This window comes from Brienomyrus brachyistius, chromosome 18 (genome assembly GCF_023856365.1).
Source record: "Brienomyrus brachyistius isolate T26 chromosome 18, BBRACH_0.4, whole genome shotgun sequence".
In the NCBI taxonomy this organism is placed as follows: Eukaryota; Metazoa; Chordata; class Actinopteri; order Osteoglossiformes; family Mormyridae; genus Brienomyrus; species Brienomyrus brachyistius.
Window position 1 is genome coordinate 10,018,990 of NC_064550.1, and position 17,041 is coordinate 10,036,030.

Genomic DNA, 17,041 nt, shown 5'->3' on the forward strand with positions numbered 1-17,041 from the left:
GGCAGGTGTTAAAACTGGTTGACAAAAGGGTGGGTAATATACAGTTTCCTATGGATGGGTCTTTAATTTTCTGTTTACTAGGGGCCCCGCTAGAGATTTTGGGCCCCCAACCCAGATCAGTCCAATTATGTTCCAAATTTTTTAGGGTAAGTCCTAACTTTCCCCCCTTTGAGGTGCCTCTGCTTTTTACCTTCCGTAATCCTACGGGTCTTAGACTATGGTACATGCGCGGCTCATTTTAACTCTCTGTTTGAGTCCACTGGTCAGCAGAGTCATTTCAATGTCACCGTTGGGACCCTGAGCGAGGCTCTTAACCCCAGATGTTCCACTTACTGGCTGACCCTGCTTACTCCAATGTATGTCGGCTCAATAAATATAATTTTAAATGCATGAACAACCTCAGCTAACCGATCTGATAACATCAATATTAGTTTAGCAGTAGATTCCTGTGTGGCATGTTACACGTCCTATTTTGGCAGGGCAGCCCTGGTAGTAAATGTTTATACACGCATGGATTTAAAACCTTTTACTCTCTGAATTCATTTATACCTGCAATGCTCTAACCATGCTAGTCAAGACCTGTGTTTGTCATGTAACAATGAAACACAGCATGGCCAAAATGATATGGATATTTGAATATCACACCCATATTTCCTTGTTGAACATCTCATTCCAAATTCACAGGAGTTAAGATGCCCGCTCGAATGTTATCCTGCTGTAATCCTTGCAGTGTCAAGATGTGACTGGGATCCTCTGAGGATACTCTGACTAATAGCATGTGACATATTTATTAATTATGTTTCAGGATATGGGTTTGGTTCGTGTTGATTTTGCTCATGTGTCGTTACATGCCAATTATTTTCAGATTTTTCCTTGTTTTACATCTGCTTAGTCCATCATCCATGACCCAGCCGCTCTGCAGTGTACAGAATCAATGCAGGAGCCAGATCCTGAATATAGTCGGACATACGAATTCATTTTATTCTTGTTTAAGTGCGTAACTAAGTGCAAAAACGTTGAGAACATCGTTATCTGTTGTGTTCACCAGTGTCGGTTCGAGTCCAGCTTAGTCGAGTCTGAGTCAAGACCGTGCGTTTAACAAACCGAATATGAGTCAAGATCACATCTTTAACAAATCAAGTCTGAGCCAATACCGAGTCCAACAGCGGGTGAGTCTAAGATGAGAGTCCATTACTGGACAGGCAGCCAAGATTGATTTTCTGGCTGAGTTTGGAAAAAATAAGTTCAATTTTAGACCATGAATCTGAATTCAAAAACTATAAAACGAACACTAAACAAACACCTTGCATTTGTACATGTAAATAATTTAAGAAATAAAAAACTCAAAAATAAATTATTTGTCAAACACAAAGGTAACAGTTACACACTTCCACACTCCTTCGGTACTGTGTATCTTCGGAGAATCCTTGGGTACCACTGGTTTGTCTTTGTGTCGAATGAGTGGTTGCTAGAGGAGCCCCAAATGAAGCACATTACCTGCATTGTCAGGGAGCGTCAGTTACGGCACTATGGCCATGTGGCACGTTTCCCTGTGGGTGATCCAGCTTACAGGATCCTCAATGCTGAGCACTCGAGCGGCTGGACCAGGCCAAGGGGACGCCCACGTTACACCTGGCTGCGGCAGATGGATGGCCATTTCCGGAAGATGGGACTGGACCGTGTATCTGCCTGGGGGATCGCTGAGTTTCGTCGCGTGGTGGGTGCGGCAACACGCTTCATTAGCGCATGTTCCACAACTTGACCTGACCTGACCTGTAGAAATTATTAATTTCATTGTAACGTGACTGTACGCTGCTGACCTCACTTAAATTCACTTCATTGGTCCTGGAAACAGATAATATACATAAAACAACACATAAGTTTCTTTCAAAGGCTTTTTAATTTAGCAAACCTTTTAGTAAACGTTTTGCAGTTTTCTTAAACGTGCTGCACACACAATGTAAACTGCATTCACAATGTTAAATGGCGGACGTATGGTGTAACACACAGTGTACGATATTTGTACGTGATAGGGACTCTCATTTGAGAAATCGCATCATTTCGCAAAATTCACGAGCAGGAGCACCGCGGCGGTGATACAATTGTGTTTCAAGTACGAGACACTGCTGTCGAATTTTTTAAATGTATTTGGCGCTCTAATCACCACAGAAAGAATGCCATTCACTCCCATTATATTAAATAGAAGCCAGACATTTCTACGGCCGATATCATCAAAACTCGGCAACTCCCAGCAGAACAAGCTAGATGGACAGATAGTAGGAAAGCATATCCATATTTGAAACATATCTTTTTCCAGTTTTGGGGTGAGCTGTCCCTTTAAAATGTTTGCACATGCGCAACACAGACTGGTTATTGACAAAACCTGAAAAGGTGCGCATGTGTGTTGTAGCGTACAACTTCTGAAAAATGCGTCGCTTGAATATGTCGTCACCATAGCGGTCCATGTGGTTCTACAGTGTCGTTTATGCGTTTTCTTTAAAAACTAAATATCCAGCAAAGAAACAAAATGTCTTCAAATTCTCGTAGACCGGAACATACGGCACCTCCAGAGGTGGTAAGTCATATTGTCAAAATGAAGATCGGTAGTAATAACCAGCTGGAGATAGTAAAACTCGCGTGTTTTGGTCTTCGTTTGTAGTTGCATTTATTTCAAAGAAGCTTATCGTGTTTAATACCATATTAAACACGATTGTCACTTTGTCTATTTACTTGCATTAATAGTTTCCACATCGCAATGACCGCCAGGACATTTATGTTGAATGATGTATCTAATCCATAAGTATAAACAATCGAAGCAAATATGGAAATGTTACAAAAACCAAAAAATATTTGCGTGTATGAGTCTTCCACTTCTGCTGGCGACGAATTGTTCCCTGAAGTACAATGTCACAGTTCAAGTTTGTTGTTTTGAACAATATAATTTCGCTCATAACTGGTCATTCTTATTCTTCTTTCTGTAGTTCTACAACGAAGAAGAGGCCAGAAAATACTCTCAGAAGTTTGTAAATGTTTATTTTTTTTCCTGAATAATGTCTTGTTCTTATCGACTTATCTCCATATTACGTTACGTAACATCTGTGCTTCTGAAAACGTATTTTGGCATAAATATACGTTTCTCTTAGGCAGCATGAATTAACTGATTCATATTATGGTAAACGACTAAGTTAAAAAATGTTGTTATAGCTATAATCTTAAATAAGACCACTGATCTGTTTGCAACCTTAATCCAGGTTTCATTTGTCGAATATTAGTGTCTGGTGAGAAAGTCTCGCCATATTCCAGCTAATTGTCTTGTGTGCTTTGATGGCAGCTCTCGCATGATAGAGATTCAGAGTCAAATGTCCGAGAGGGCTGTGGAGCTCCTGAACCTGCCAGAAGATCAGCCATGCTTTCTGCTAGATGTTGGGTATGGTGTGTATTCTCTGTCTGTCTGTCCGTCTGTCTGTCTGTCTCTCTCTCGAATATTGTGATAAGTTGCATAATCATCCACGAGGGGTTCATTTTTATTCATCCTTGGCTGTTGAAATGAACCATTTCCAGATGTGGTTCGGGGCTGAGTGGGGACTACCTGTCTGAAGAAGGCCACTTCTGGCTGGGGGTGGACATCAGCACAGCTATGTTGGGTTGGTATCTTTAACCACAATTATCACTTTCACGTCATCTGTTTTATCCCTCATCCATCAATAATTTGTTAATTTGTCGGCTTTACTGTGACTTAGTCATTTGAATATTAAAAGGAGAATAAATATATTTGCAAAGAAAATAAAACCCTTCCCCTTTCTAGATGTTGCTTTGGACAGAGAGGTTGAAGGCGACCTTATTTTGGCCGATATGGGGCATGGTATGCCCTTTAGACCTGGAGCATTTGATGGCTGTATAAGGTAGTTACCGATGAGTCATTTTATGCCTTGACTTGTACTTCAACTTTAGCCTTTGGCTCTTGTACTGTAGCTATATGTAATGTATTTGTTCTCTTTTACTGTAGCATCTCTGCCCTGCAATGGCTCTGCAATGCAGACAAAAAGTCATACAGCCCCCCCAAAAGGCTCTACACGTTCTTCAGCACCCTTTACTCCTCACTGGTAATTCCCAAGAATTTATTAAGCAGTATTATAGATCAAAATGGGCGTAAACAATGAAGGTTTTAATCCTGACGGATGTGTAGAGCTGGAAAATACGATGTGAATTATGCAGCATTTACAAATTTTGCAATTGTTTAGTTCTCAGCAACAGTGGTATAACCGCCTTTTTCATCAACTTCTTGTGCGATGAAATATGAACAGTCGCATCTCACATTAATCCTGAGCAGATTGTACTACGCTTTGGACTCTTCCAGATAGTTGTTGAGAATGTATGTGGGTGTATTTGTGTGTGTTTTAGGCCCGGGGCGCCCGAGCTGTCTTTCAGATCTACCCAGAAAACTCTGAACAGGTGAGTGATTCTCTGCTCTGATGTTTCCCACTGGAGCTGAACCCTGATTGGCAGCTTATGGTTTGCAGTTCGCTTGTTCTTTGTCGTTAGCTTGTTCGTTGTTGTTTTGTACATTATATTACTTTAGAATTTGCCGAATGTAGCTAACTTAAAATGAAATTCATTCAGCATTTCTCTGAGTGCCTCCCTTTCATGCAAATATTTGGGGGGGGGGGGGGGGTTGTGATTTAAAGTCAAGAACTTGAAAGTTTGTTAAACTAATTAGGGCTGCTTGATTCTGGCAAAAATCGTAATCACGATTATTTTGGTCAATATTCAGATCGCGATTATTTAACATGATCACTCATTGTCTTTGGAAATATTATGCATTTATTGAACTTAAACTTGTGTCTTTGCAGTGGATTTCTTTGAACTCTAAATATAATTCAACTGAGAAACAAACAAAAAGGGGCTGGAATGGGGTGTGTTATTACACCAGACAAAACGGGAGCATCACTGCAAAATGAAATGCGGCACAATAATCTTTTTGTCTTGATTATTGTGTTTTGATAATCATTAGAAGCCAAAATCATAATTGAAATTAAAATTTGATTAATTGCCCATCCCTAAAACCAGGTGGATGGCAGTGTTTGAACTCTCTCAGGACTAACTTCTGAGAAAATGCCTGTATACTTGCCGGATATGCTAACTATCCTTTCGCTTTAATGCAGCTGGAACTGATCACAGCCCAGGCCATGAAGGCTGGATTCACTGGGGGCATGGTGGTGGATTACCCTAACAGCACCAAGGCCAAGAAGTGAGTCTGTCCGTGTCTTGCCTCCACCGGGCACCTGAGATGAGTGGTCTGCCAGAGAAGTGTGGAAGTCCTTTTGGAAGTGTAATCAGTATGGACACTTGTCTGGTGGAGTCATTGCTGTGTGTCTCACCTGCGATATTTTGGCTTCCCTTGGGCCTGTAGGTTCTTCCTCTGCCTGTTTGCTGGAGTTTCGGGGGTGTTGCCCAAGGTACTTTCCCTCCAGCTGTCAGAGAGCTGAGACGCTGCCAATACTTAAGCTTTGAGTCAATGGGACCCAATCACAATGGGACCCAATCACAATGGGACCCAATCACAATGGGACCCAATCACAATGTTCATCATATGATGTCACCGCATCGGCCTATTTTGTTTTCATTATCAAACTCAAGATTTCCAGCCATCCGGCAGTCAGGCCAGCATCAGTGTGTGGCTCGGTGGGCTAAGCCTCTGTGCCTGTAACTGGAAGGTCACTGGTTCAAGGCTTGTTGTCAATAACGATAATATTATTATTATTAAGATCATAAAATAGACATGCCATTACATTGTTCCGTACAGCCTTTGCAGATATGCATGTTCCTATGTTTTGTATTCCGTAACAAAAGGCATACACAACAAATGGGTATTTTACAAATCTATGCATCTTGCCGCTTAGTAGAAGACATTGCTTTTAATTAATGCGGTGATGTCATTCAATGAAGACTGTGATTGGTTAATAAAGTAAAATGCAAGCCCCTCCCTTATTCACCCAGGAACGCGTTGAACTCGGCAAAATCAGCACAGTCTGTATGACTACATTCTTTTTGTTCCAGGGACTGGGATCTGAGGCCTTGGACCGAGGTGCTTCCAATCAGGTCCAGTACTCTGGACAGAGGTAAAACACAGCACTCATGCCTCACCCCTAATACGGACTGTCTGGTAGGGAGCAAAAATGTGGACTGTCTGGTAGGGAGCAAAAATGTGGACCATCTGTGGGTCCCCAAGGGCTGAGTTGGGAAAAACTGATTTATTAGGATGATTGCATTTTAATTTCTACATAATTTGAAAGCATTTTTAAGGATATCGAAATCCTGATTTATTAACTCAAGAAAAAGAAAATCTGTTTGTGGGAGGTATGAATTAACATGAAATGTATGAATAATTATTTGTTAAATGGACTTCTGTGTATTTGTTAGAGGAGATGGAAGGGAAGTCCCTTTTATTTCTAATTTATATAAAATTACGTGTTTTTTTTCTGCTACAGTTCCCTTAATTTATGTTTAATTATTTTCTGGGACAGGAAATAGCATTTCAGCTTGCATCAGAGTAATAAGTATGCCAAGCCAGATCTGTCCTTTTCCGTCAAGGTGTCGCTACAAAAATGTGAAGGGGAAATCTGTAAAGAAGAGCAAGGACTGGGTTCTGGAGAAGAAAGAGAGGAGGCGGCGCCAGGGCCGGTAGGTGCCTCGCGACGCTCGCTGTGTGCAGGGTCACTGGTGCAGTATCAGTGCAAGCAGATGTCACAGGGATTTGGGTAAACGGCAAGCAGGTGTTTATCCTGCTCATGGTGATCCATTGTGTTTGTCTCCTTTGTCCTATGTGAAGTCTTAAGTGGTTAACTTTTAATTGAGCTTTTGAATTGATTTCTATAACTTAAACAAAACCTTAACCAGACTTTTATCTGTCACAATGAGCCTGCAGCCTATACCAGGCAGCACACACACACACACATTGTATATTCCTGTCTTTGTGGGGACTCTCCATTCATTTCCATGGGAATAACCCTAAACTAGCCAGGATGACAAATGACCCAGCCCTAACCTTAACGTTAACCAAAAGAAATACAAGACTTTTTGCATTTTTAGTTTTTTTTATTGCATTTACAGATTTTTATCAAATTGAGTTCTCTGGTGGGGACCAAAAAAGTGATCCCCACAATATGAAAATGACAGGTTTTTATCACATTGTGGGAACATTTGGTCTCCTCAATGTAATATATACATTACACACACACACACACACACACACACACACACACACACACACACACACACACACACACACACACACACACACACACACAGTTCTTATATTCTTATATATATATAACCCCAAATTGCTCCCGGTGTGCAGGTTGGTGCCTTGCATGGCAGCCTCTGTCACTGGTGTATGAATGGGTGTGTGTGGATGGGTGGATGTGAGTCATGAAATGTAAAGCGCTTTGAGTGCTCATAAGGGTAGAAAAGCGCTATATACATGCAGTCCATTTACCATAAGTAACCAAATGAAATACAAAACTTGTAGCTATTTTAGAAAACAAACCAACACACATGCACAGATGCACCTGTGTGTGTGCACGCGCACACACACACACACACACACACACACACCAGGAACAGGATTCAAACCTGGAGTTGTGAAGGAAAGATGCTTATTGCCAAACCACATGCTGGCTTTGGTCCATAGAGGGACCCTCTTTAAAACACATGTCTGAAACTCCCCCATTTTTCCAGGATCGAGGAAACATTGAGGTGAATAGACACTGAAGAAAGTCTGACATTTTAAAACTGCATGTCTGTGTTTCCCTCGCCCAGCGAGGTTCGCGCTGATACGAAGTACACCGGACGCAAGAGGAAACCTCGCTTTTAGCCGTGGAGATTGGAGCTGTATGGAGGCTGCGTGACCCACTGACCACAGGAGGGAGCGAGAACGCAGAGGACGGCTTTGGAAGTGGACAGTGTACTCGCAGGAACGCCATGGAAGGTGTCCTGTGCGGAACGCGGGACTGCAATCCACCCATTTGCATTACATATGTCATGCATGTTGAAGCTGAATTCTGTGTTCATGTAAAAACAGGTCTATTAAAAGGGCTTTTTATCCTGCATTGATGTTTTTTTCCCCTTTTGTCATTTTATTGATCGTAACATGGGTATATGTGATTCAACAAGCTGTTCTTTACAGTCCTCATGCTTCTTTATACAATTTTCTTTGCCTGGAATGCACTCTTTCTGCCTCATCTATGTTTGTGTTTAATTGGATCATATGAAGGTCTTCCTCGTTGCGACATACCGTCTGTAGAATTCTTAGTTAAACGGCTTCTTTTGTCAGAGGCTGTGTAATCTAAAATTAAATTGCATAGCACAGCAAGACATCAGTGGTGAGACCTGAAACCTCATGTCTCTCAGGTTTGATGTTCAGTTCTCATCCGTAACTGTTGCAAAGAACATCCACTTGGTGTCATGTGTGCGTCAGATCTGTACGTGACCGGCTGTCTCTCCCTCCCTCCAATATATATGTAGAGTTCCATGGTGAAAATAATTGTTTAGAGCGGTTTAAAAAAGTTTCCAGGTATAAATTTGTAGACGCTCCTACCAGCAGAGGTCGCCATCGATTACAAGTTAATACTTACCAAAATAAGTATTTAATTATGTTAAAAACCTGGTTCTCGTGTTTTTTATGTAGTTGGTATAAGACACGGCACCTTATACCACGTTGTCTCGTTATTTTTCTCCACGGAGTCGTGCTCTAATGACGGACTACACACGCCCCTAAGATATGGCCTTCGTTTCCCTGTCATTATAGGCAATATTAATCGCAATTTAAGTCCACGTGACTCCTACGATATATATCTTAATTATCATCATGTATGTGGTCGAAGGTGGTAGAAGTTTAATACTGAATCAGCCTTTTAATTTCCGATCGCGCCGCCTTTCGTTCTTTACGACGAGAATGAAAATGGGAAAATGACGCTCTCGCTGGATGGAGCGTGAGGCGCGCTCCCGCCGCTTCTACACCCCTTGCGCGCCGCCGCACCTTAGTGATTTGACAAAAAGGAAATAAGAGAAGGCGAGTGGAGATTACGGTCAGCATCATCTTTCTGTTAGAAGGGACCAGGCAAACTGCCGCACAACTCATATCTGCACCATGAAGGATCGCACGCACGAGCTCCGAGCTGTAAGTTGCACCGGATTAATCCGATTTTAAGTTTTGAGCGCAGCTGAAGCAAACGGTGGTTTGCTGTTACCAGGATCGCTGCTGAACGCACCCTGTGTAATATTTAGACAAATGCATCAGCTACACCTGTTTTCCAAGGGGGAGATGCAGATAATCCAACAAATGTATCTGGTTATTTTTGTTTTGTAATTAGCATACGCTTTATTCCCTAACTTTTGTAAAACGGGTAATTTTTAAATCTATTTTTCATGTTTATAAATATTTAGCTTGGTGTTTAATCTTTCCGGGGGTTAATTAGGTTCGGTGGCTGAAACCATATGGAAAGGGATTATTGTAGATTTATCAGTGTCTCCGGTTAATAAAACATCAACTGTTGTTCATTTGCAGTGACACGACAATGATTATTAACTGTATATCAGTCTGCCAGCGCGACAGTATTTTTCTTTTGTATTATTTTAATTTTTGACGTCGCTGCTGATTCCTTGGTTCCTATTGAAAGGAACAACCTGCAAGAGTGAGAGTGTGAGCGCTGTTTTAAAGCCCGATTCGCACAGCTACTTTCGCGTTCATTCATTTTTTAAGATGTAGTGGCAGATTGAACGTTTAAGGCGTCGGCTCATTATGTCCATGTAAATAATAACTTGGCACATATATTGGAAAAAATGGTCACTGGGGGGTTTCCCGTAAGATTTTGAGTCATGTACATGTTTATCGCCTGATCCTAACGATTCTCGTGTAATGAATAGCAACACGCGAAGGCAATTTAACAAATACACGCGTGGCTTCTTGTCACACCAATATACCAATGTGTTGATTTTTATCAAAATCGAGTCAGGGCTAACCCAAGATAGTCAACTCTTGAATAACCACCTACAACTATATTTGAGATCGTAATTTACGACTATTAAGTGCAGCAATGTCCTTGTTTCGTCATGGTATGTTTGAGGTTTTCTTAAACAAATCCGCTTACGGTTATTACGACGAGTACAAATAAGTTTCACTTGTAGTAACGATGAAGATAGCTATTGCAAAGGCGTTTCTTCAGTTATTAATATGAATTTTCATTATTCACTGATTATAAAATAAGTATATCGTTTAGGGGAATGACTTGTGGCAAAACCGAGTGTAATATATATACGTATTACATGCGTGACTGAAATCGTGCGCTGACTTCTTGCATTTAATAACTGGATGCTAAACGGGTGACATGCCTAATCTGCCTGAAACGATACTAAAATCACACTCGGATCCATCCTTCTGTAAGCCCGTAGCCTCTCCCCCCGATCGGAGGCAGTAATTAATTCCCAGAGGCGCGCTGATCGTTTCCCGAGGCCATTCCCTAATGTTCCCGTCAGCTCCATCTCATTCCAGCTGAACCATTGGTGGGTACTGAGGAAAACGTCACATCGGCTTTCCTGGGTCTTCATAATGTTCTGCTTGCTTAGTTTCTCACGTATTATCATACAAATGAAGGGTGATTAAAAAACGTAATCCTAGTTGGTTTATTAGAAAATGAATAAAGGTCCACAATGAAAAAACGGAGTGGCTTCATATTAATGTTCTGGTGGGGATAGGGACTCATTAATATGTTCCTGTTGTTTTTGCACTCTAATGATAGGCTATATGTTCCATCTTCACTGCATGCTATATATTGACTGTTTGAACTATGCCTGTAGGCTCGCCCTGAATCCTGGCACCACCCCCCATGCCATTGTGCAACCCGCTCCCCCCCCACACCCCAAGGAGGGCTGTTGATGGACACACCTAGGAGTTCACATGTAGGACCTTTTAGGTGACTCAGTGAGGCAGACCATTATGACCAGATTCAGCACAGAGGGCTGTTTGAACGGGGATGGTGTGCAGTGTTGCTTGATGTGTGTGTATGACTGACAGTTACCTGGGTGTGGTGATGAGTGACCAGACCCTCATAAAGGCGACATTAAGCCGCGCTGATCTTGCCGTCTGGTAGGTAAGAGACAGATGGATGGAGCAGTCATTTTCGTTTGGTTATGTCTGCGAGCTGAGTCATTTTTCACAGGCTCTGATATTGATATCTGTGGCCTGGCGGTTATTACTGTTTAAAAATCAACTTACATGGGTTTAGAAAATGTACAGGTGCCATGTGGAGCGCTGGAAAGTGATGGGGGCTGTAAAGACTTCTGGTTGAGGATGATGGAAATCTCTGCTCAGCCTATTCAGGTGCAGTTCCTGTAGATGCATAAGAAATCCCACAAATGAATGAACACAAAAAAAGTGAAACACGCTGCATAATAAACATCATTATACGTACCTTACATAAGCCTGCTTTACTCACCCAAACATCTTCATAAAATATGAGAAACTGGAGACGTTTCTAGTTTAAATCTCCAGAGGAGCAGTATATCCGTACTGCTGAATGAAATGCTAAAATGGCATTTGCTCAATTAAATAAATAGCCGTAGGCAATGGAAAAGTGAATGATTGTGCAGATTATGTCCTCTCTGGCACTAAGGGAAGTGTGGCAGGCAGCTATATGCTATTCTAGGTGACATTACTGTTAAACAGGCTTTGTCCAGAATGAATTGTACAAGTTCCAGTATATTTTTAGCATCTTACCCACTTATACAGATGGATATTTTACGGAACAAATTCAACTTCAGCGTTTTTTCCCTCAGGGTACAACAGTGGAGTGCCATGTGGGATTTCTTAAGGAACTGGTCCGCAACTTTATTTTTTATATATATATATATATATATATATATATATATATATATATATATATATATATATATATATATATATATATATATATATATATATATATATATATATATATATATATATATATATATATATATATATATATATATATATATATAAATATATATATATATATATATATATATATATATATATATATAAATTACCTGATAGGCTGCTGACATAAGTGCCAGAGATAAGAGGTTTATCGTGGATGGAATCGCAAAATGGCACACCAAGTCTTTGTAAGTCTTTGCATTAATGATGTAGCTGTTATAACCCTAAGCGGAGGCAGAATTCCATGCCGTTTGTCTTTCATTTCCTATCCATTTTGCATTTATCCCGCCCGTGATCGACTTCAAAGTCAACTTCAAAACCAAATACATGAGTAACCAGTGTGGGAAGATATTCCTTTCTAAGAAATGATAATTCTCTCCTGCATGCGGAATATTCACAAAGGAATTTTTGCGAGAAATGTGAAGCTCAGTCGTTAGATACTGTATTGGGATTGAGTTCCTGTGATTTTATATATATATATTTCTGCCCAGCTTCTGGTATAACTCTGTTTGCTGGAGCGCGGGAGGGCAGGTAAACTGCTTCATCGAAGGCGATGGGTTTAACTGTGCAGTTCCCTCCGGCGAGGAAGAAAAGCCTTCTCCCTTCCAGGACCTGAGTTGACCGCATGCTTGTGTTTCAGTCTAGCTACTCATTTTGTACGATGACCTAAAGGGTACAACTGTATACAAATGAACATGCTGCAGGTGGAAAAGTTAAGGAGCGAAGGATTGTACCGGACTAAGGGTTCTTTGCAAGGTGCTGCGCAGATGCTCTGCAACGTTGCCATTTCCTCCCACGGTTTTACAAGGTTATTGGCTATTATCAGAGGACTTGTAATGTCCCAAACAGCCACTTTTATTGAAATATTTGATTAAAATATGCCAGATTGTTCTAGCTCACAAGGACCTTAGCGCCCATAAATGACCAGCGGAGTTTTATTGTCCTTGTGTTATAGCTTGCTGGCTACTGTTGAGCCGTCCCAAGCTGCAGTGTGTAGGTTCAGCATGTAGGTGTATGAGCGACAAGGCCCCAAGCCATCTGTGGACCTCAGGTGTCGTCCTGCTAATGCGCCTAGTGGTCGGCCGCATCTTTAAAGCACTTCCTGGGGTTTGCACTCCCTTCCCCTGGAATGCTTAGTACATCATCTTCCCCCTGATCTAATTACTTCTTTTCCACCCCCGCCTTTGTAGGGCTGTTCCCTCAGGCGGCGGATGACCAGCACAAGGCTAGAGGAGGGAGTTGAGTAATTAGCCCGAGGCATGTGCAGTTCGCTACCCAAATGGATCAAGCATATGGTTTTCCGTTGGTTTCCGGTTAGTTTCGTGCTCAGTACCCACAGGAGGCAGAACCTGCTAGCATTCCTGCTCATAGTGGAGAAGGTCATTGGGATCAGTGCCGTGCTGCTGAGCCCAGCTGTTGTAGAAGCATGGCGGTTCCCGTCTGGGTGTGGACCGCCCCCATGTTAGCAAAATCCCACCCCATATTTTTTTTAACAGATGTTACTCGCTCCCTAGTACTACTCTCGAATTCTCTTTGAAGGATCAAAGTAGTAAAAAGTGCTTTTAAAAGGTGGAAGTGGATCGGTTCGGTACTTATAGTTCTTCCAGAAGGGTTGTTGCTGTAATGTCTTTGAATATTTAGTGTAAATTAGATTTAGAATTTTTGTTTAAATGTGTGGGAATTGTATATCCTTTATTACAGACGGCTAAGCAACAGAATGCAAGGTAAATTACTTCTAAATACTTTTGTGTCGTGATTGTATCAGATGCTCTATTCTGCTAAACACAAGTGGAGTTTCTTTGTTTTAACTGGTGGTGAAGGTTGCCTGGAGTTTATTTTATTGTCCTGTGCATGACACAGTGGCTTCTGCGACACATCTGTGCTTCTGTTCTGCCGAATTAACATCATGGGACGTGAACTGGAAGGTGATGCTTATCTCACTAAACAGATTCTTTTTGGATTCCGCTGGGTTTTCACTACAGATTCCGGTGGGATGTCAGTGTGCATTTTCAGATTATGTCAGTTAGCCTAACCACGGAAGGGAACACGCACGCGCGCACACACACACACACACACACACACAGTGAGAGCAGAGGTGAGATTCGAACCTCTAACCCTGCTGGTGTGTGGCAGTTGTGCTTGCCAGACGTCATAACGCATCCCCTGCTCGTCACTGTGCTGCTGCCTGGTGTTTTGTGCCTCATGATGGGGGTCACGTAGATATTGTTCACACAGTTGCAGACTTCAGGCGGATGGGTACCTTCCTGGTTTATGGTATCATACTCGCGTCTCTGTAGTTGTCCAGCCGTGAATTAGCATTTGTATGAACAGGTAAGTCCAACATCTTGACCCGCACTGAAAAATGAATGTATTGCCAGTTCATCTTTATTGAAACATCCCGCAAACTATGCACTCTAGAAAACACACAAAAAAAATGGTTTATGTGTTCTGACAGCGGCTTCCCATATTTTTTACCTGATATAGTGTCCTGCAGATCTGCTCCTGGGTTGAATTGTTAGTGTGACACAGTGGGATGGTGTGACCAAATATATCTCATGTCGCTTTATCTCTGTAGTTATTTGGAAAGAATTAAGATACCATTCAGTATTTTCTAACTCCTGCGGTGTTTGTTTTATGTGGTATACGCCTGAACATTGTCAACAAGGATTCATTGAAGTTCATGCTTTGGCAGTTTATTTGTACCTTTTTTTTCCTTCCACTTTTTTGATTTCAGTTCACTGCGCTTCTAAGAACACATTACTGCACATCAGCAGTGAGATCAAATCACGTCGTCACGTGTACCACTGAAAGCAGTGGAATATGAAGAAAGACTTCTTTTGAACTGGAAGATTAATGATGATTAAAGATACGGATAGATGGATGGAGAATGCAGTGTGTATTAGTAGTTTTGGGCTGGGAGGGAGTGAAAATGTAGACCGTCTGTGGGTCCCCATGGACCGGGTTGGGAGTCACTGCAGTTTACGAATGGGGCAGGTTAGCACAATTTTTGCAAAATAGGCATATGTCCGATCCAAAGTATATCATGTGCTGTGCTTCCACCATTATGTTTCAGATCCCAGGGGCACTGCTTAGAAGTGAACGTTTTTTACCTGTAAAAGGGAAACAAAATGTACTCAACTTTATAGTTAGTATTTTAGCTGAAGAACACATGGGTAAAGGGAATAGGGAAATAAACGATGGAAAAATCTACGGGCTTCAGGTCTTCTTGGGGTGCATTCACACCCTGAACTTTTCATAATGTGATATGAGACCCATCGTCAAAAAGAAAAGCCTTCATCTCACATTGGGATGAAGGGAATGGGAATGTGCTGAAATTCCCATTAAAGTACAATAACAATTAGTTCAAGTGCTTTGCAAGATGGCATCTCCGTCCTGGAAGAGGCAGACGGCATAAAGGAGGGCTGCTTGTGTCACAGGGTGACCGTGGTTCTGTAGAATGGCCTCAGATTCCTTGCCTGTTATACAACCATCCCGAGCAATCGCTGGAGCTGATGCCTCCGGTGAGACAGCTGCCTAGAACCATCAGATATTATGGGCTGTAGGTATCCTTTGGCTTTCTCCAGTCGTAAACCCATCCAGACGCAGTTAAAAAGGTGAGAGATGACTCATTAGATCATTAAGTTCTTCACTCCGCTTTGGGGGTCCTGGTTTCGCGCCCGACGCACCAGATTATGCATGATTGTGAATTTGCTTTGGATATAAGTGGTTTCTGAGCACTTGCCCTGCCATAAATCCCAGCCTTATGAACTTCATAACATACATTTTTTTATTGTGACTGGGTCCCAGAGGTGCTGATTTGGTTTCTTGGCAATTTATGAGGTTGTACTTTTATGTTCTGAGGCGGCTGTCCAGGTGAGTGTCCACCCACCCTTTTCAGTGAGTTTTGATGTTGTGACTGTTGGATGTTGTGTAATCACAGGACAAATCAGGACAAAGCCTGTTTAACATTGATATATGCTGTCTTTGAATGTTGGAACTGCATCCCTTAGAACATTAATGAATTTACTTGGTTTTATGAGTTATGCGCCTACAGTTCGGACTCTTCGAACTCTTCAGTCTCTTCGTGACTTTATTACCCTCTCATGCCGTTTGACGGCCTCACTTACCAAAGTGCTTTTCCGACCTTCTGTACAGCTGACACATGCTGCTAATTGGTATTCAGCTGTATATGACTCACCTTTTGTAAGTGCATTTGTAATTGTGATTTAGTTGCATCAAAGGTAAAATCCTTTTTCATGTGCTATTTCTGTTATTTTGTCCACCAGCCCCCCCCCCCAGTTGCATGAAAATCAGAGTACATGACATTAATCTGTGCACTTAATGTTTCTTTGAGAGTATTACATCTTCCAGCTCATGGCATTTTGTGGTAGGCAGTTAATGGAGTTACATGGGGTTTTTGTTTTGTTGTCTAGAGCCATATAATCCTCCTGGGATCTGCTACCAAAATTCTGTTGAGTATAAAGCCGGGGAAGGAAGCACTGACCCTGGAGTGCTGGTATCCAGCAGGTTTTCCATCCTACCTGGTCTCTGATGAACCACATCTGATCCCAGGCAGATAGTACCTCATCAGGTAGGATGTAAAACCTGCTGGATACCGACACTCATGGATCAGGGCTGCCTAACTCTGGTATTAAGAGTCACGGTCACACAGTACTCCATTGGTTGGTTGAAACAAAATCTTGGTCTGGATTTGTACTTTCTGAACCTGAAGGATCCACCTCTGTACCACGCTAAACAGTTTAGCTACATACAAGGAACAGCTGGTACACGATGGCAAGAACCGCTACTTTTCATGCTGTTATCTCTTGGTGCGAAAGTTATGGGACGGTTCTTCATCCCCTCAGGCTCATCTTCCCAGGTATGTGCTCTCCGAAGTGGAGCAGGCATCTGGGGCAGCTAACAGCAGTGGTGTGCCTCGCTGGAAGTGGGACGCCGGTGGACTGCTCACCCTCCCACGGTCACCAGGCTCCACGAGTAGCACTCTGCTCTCTGATGGAGATCCCCAAGCCTCGTGGATGAGCAGCAGGGATTTCGTATTTCCAGCAC

General features: G+C 42.1%; 2 protein-coding genes across 2 annotated transcripts in view; both read left to right on the top strand.

The window, feature by feature from the left end:
- Positions 1-2,397: 2,397 nt before the first annotated feature.
- Positions 2,398-8,108, top strand: bud23 (BUD23 rRNA methyltransferase and ribosome maturation factor). The gene is made up of 12 exons (XM_048984595.1): positions 2,398-2,575; positions 2,982-3,019; positions 3,332-3,427; positions 3,562-3,644; positions 3,806-3,902; positions 4,007-4,103; positions 4,402-4,452; positions 5,163-5,248; positions 5,411-5,456; positions 6,058-6,119; positions 6,592-6,681; positions 7,819-8,108. The coding sequence occupies exons 1-12, from the start codon at positions 2,528-2,530 to the stop codon at positions 7,871-7,873; spliced, it is 849 nt and encodes a 282-aa protein (XP_048840552.1). The 5' UTR covers positions 2,398-2,527; the 3' UTR covers positions 7,874-8,108.
- A 905-nt stretch (positions 8,109-9,013) lies between these two features.
- LOC125712464 (syntaxin-1A) overlaps positions 9,014-17,041 on the top strand; it is a 76,131-nt gene continuing 68,103 nt past the window's right edge. Inside the window, exon 1 of the mRNA XM_048982497.1 lies at positions 9,014-9,178. Within this exon, the coding sequence (XP_048838454.1) occupies positions 9,149-9,178 (30 nt within the window). The 5' untranslated portion in view covers positions 9,014-9,148. The remainder of the gene's footprint in view (positions 9,179-17,041) is intronic.

Excerpts from the sequence above, each read along its gene's own strand:
- bud23 (XM_048984595.1), top strand. The coding sequence starts at position 2,528 with ATGTCTTCAAATTCTCGTAGACCGGAACATACGGCACCTCCAGAGGTG. Across the intron at positions 3,645-3,805 it reads CATCAGCACAGCTATGTTGG|ATGTTGCTTTGGACAGAGAG; the intron begins GTTGGTATCTTT and ends TCCCCTTTCTAG. Across the intron at positions 4,104-4,401 it reads GCACCCTTTACTCCTCACTG|GCCCGGGGCGCCCGAGCTGT; the intron begins GTAATTCCCAAG and ends TGTGTGTTTTAG.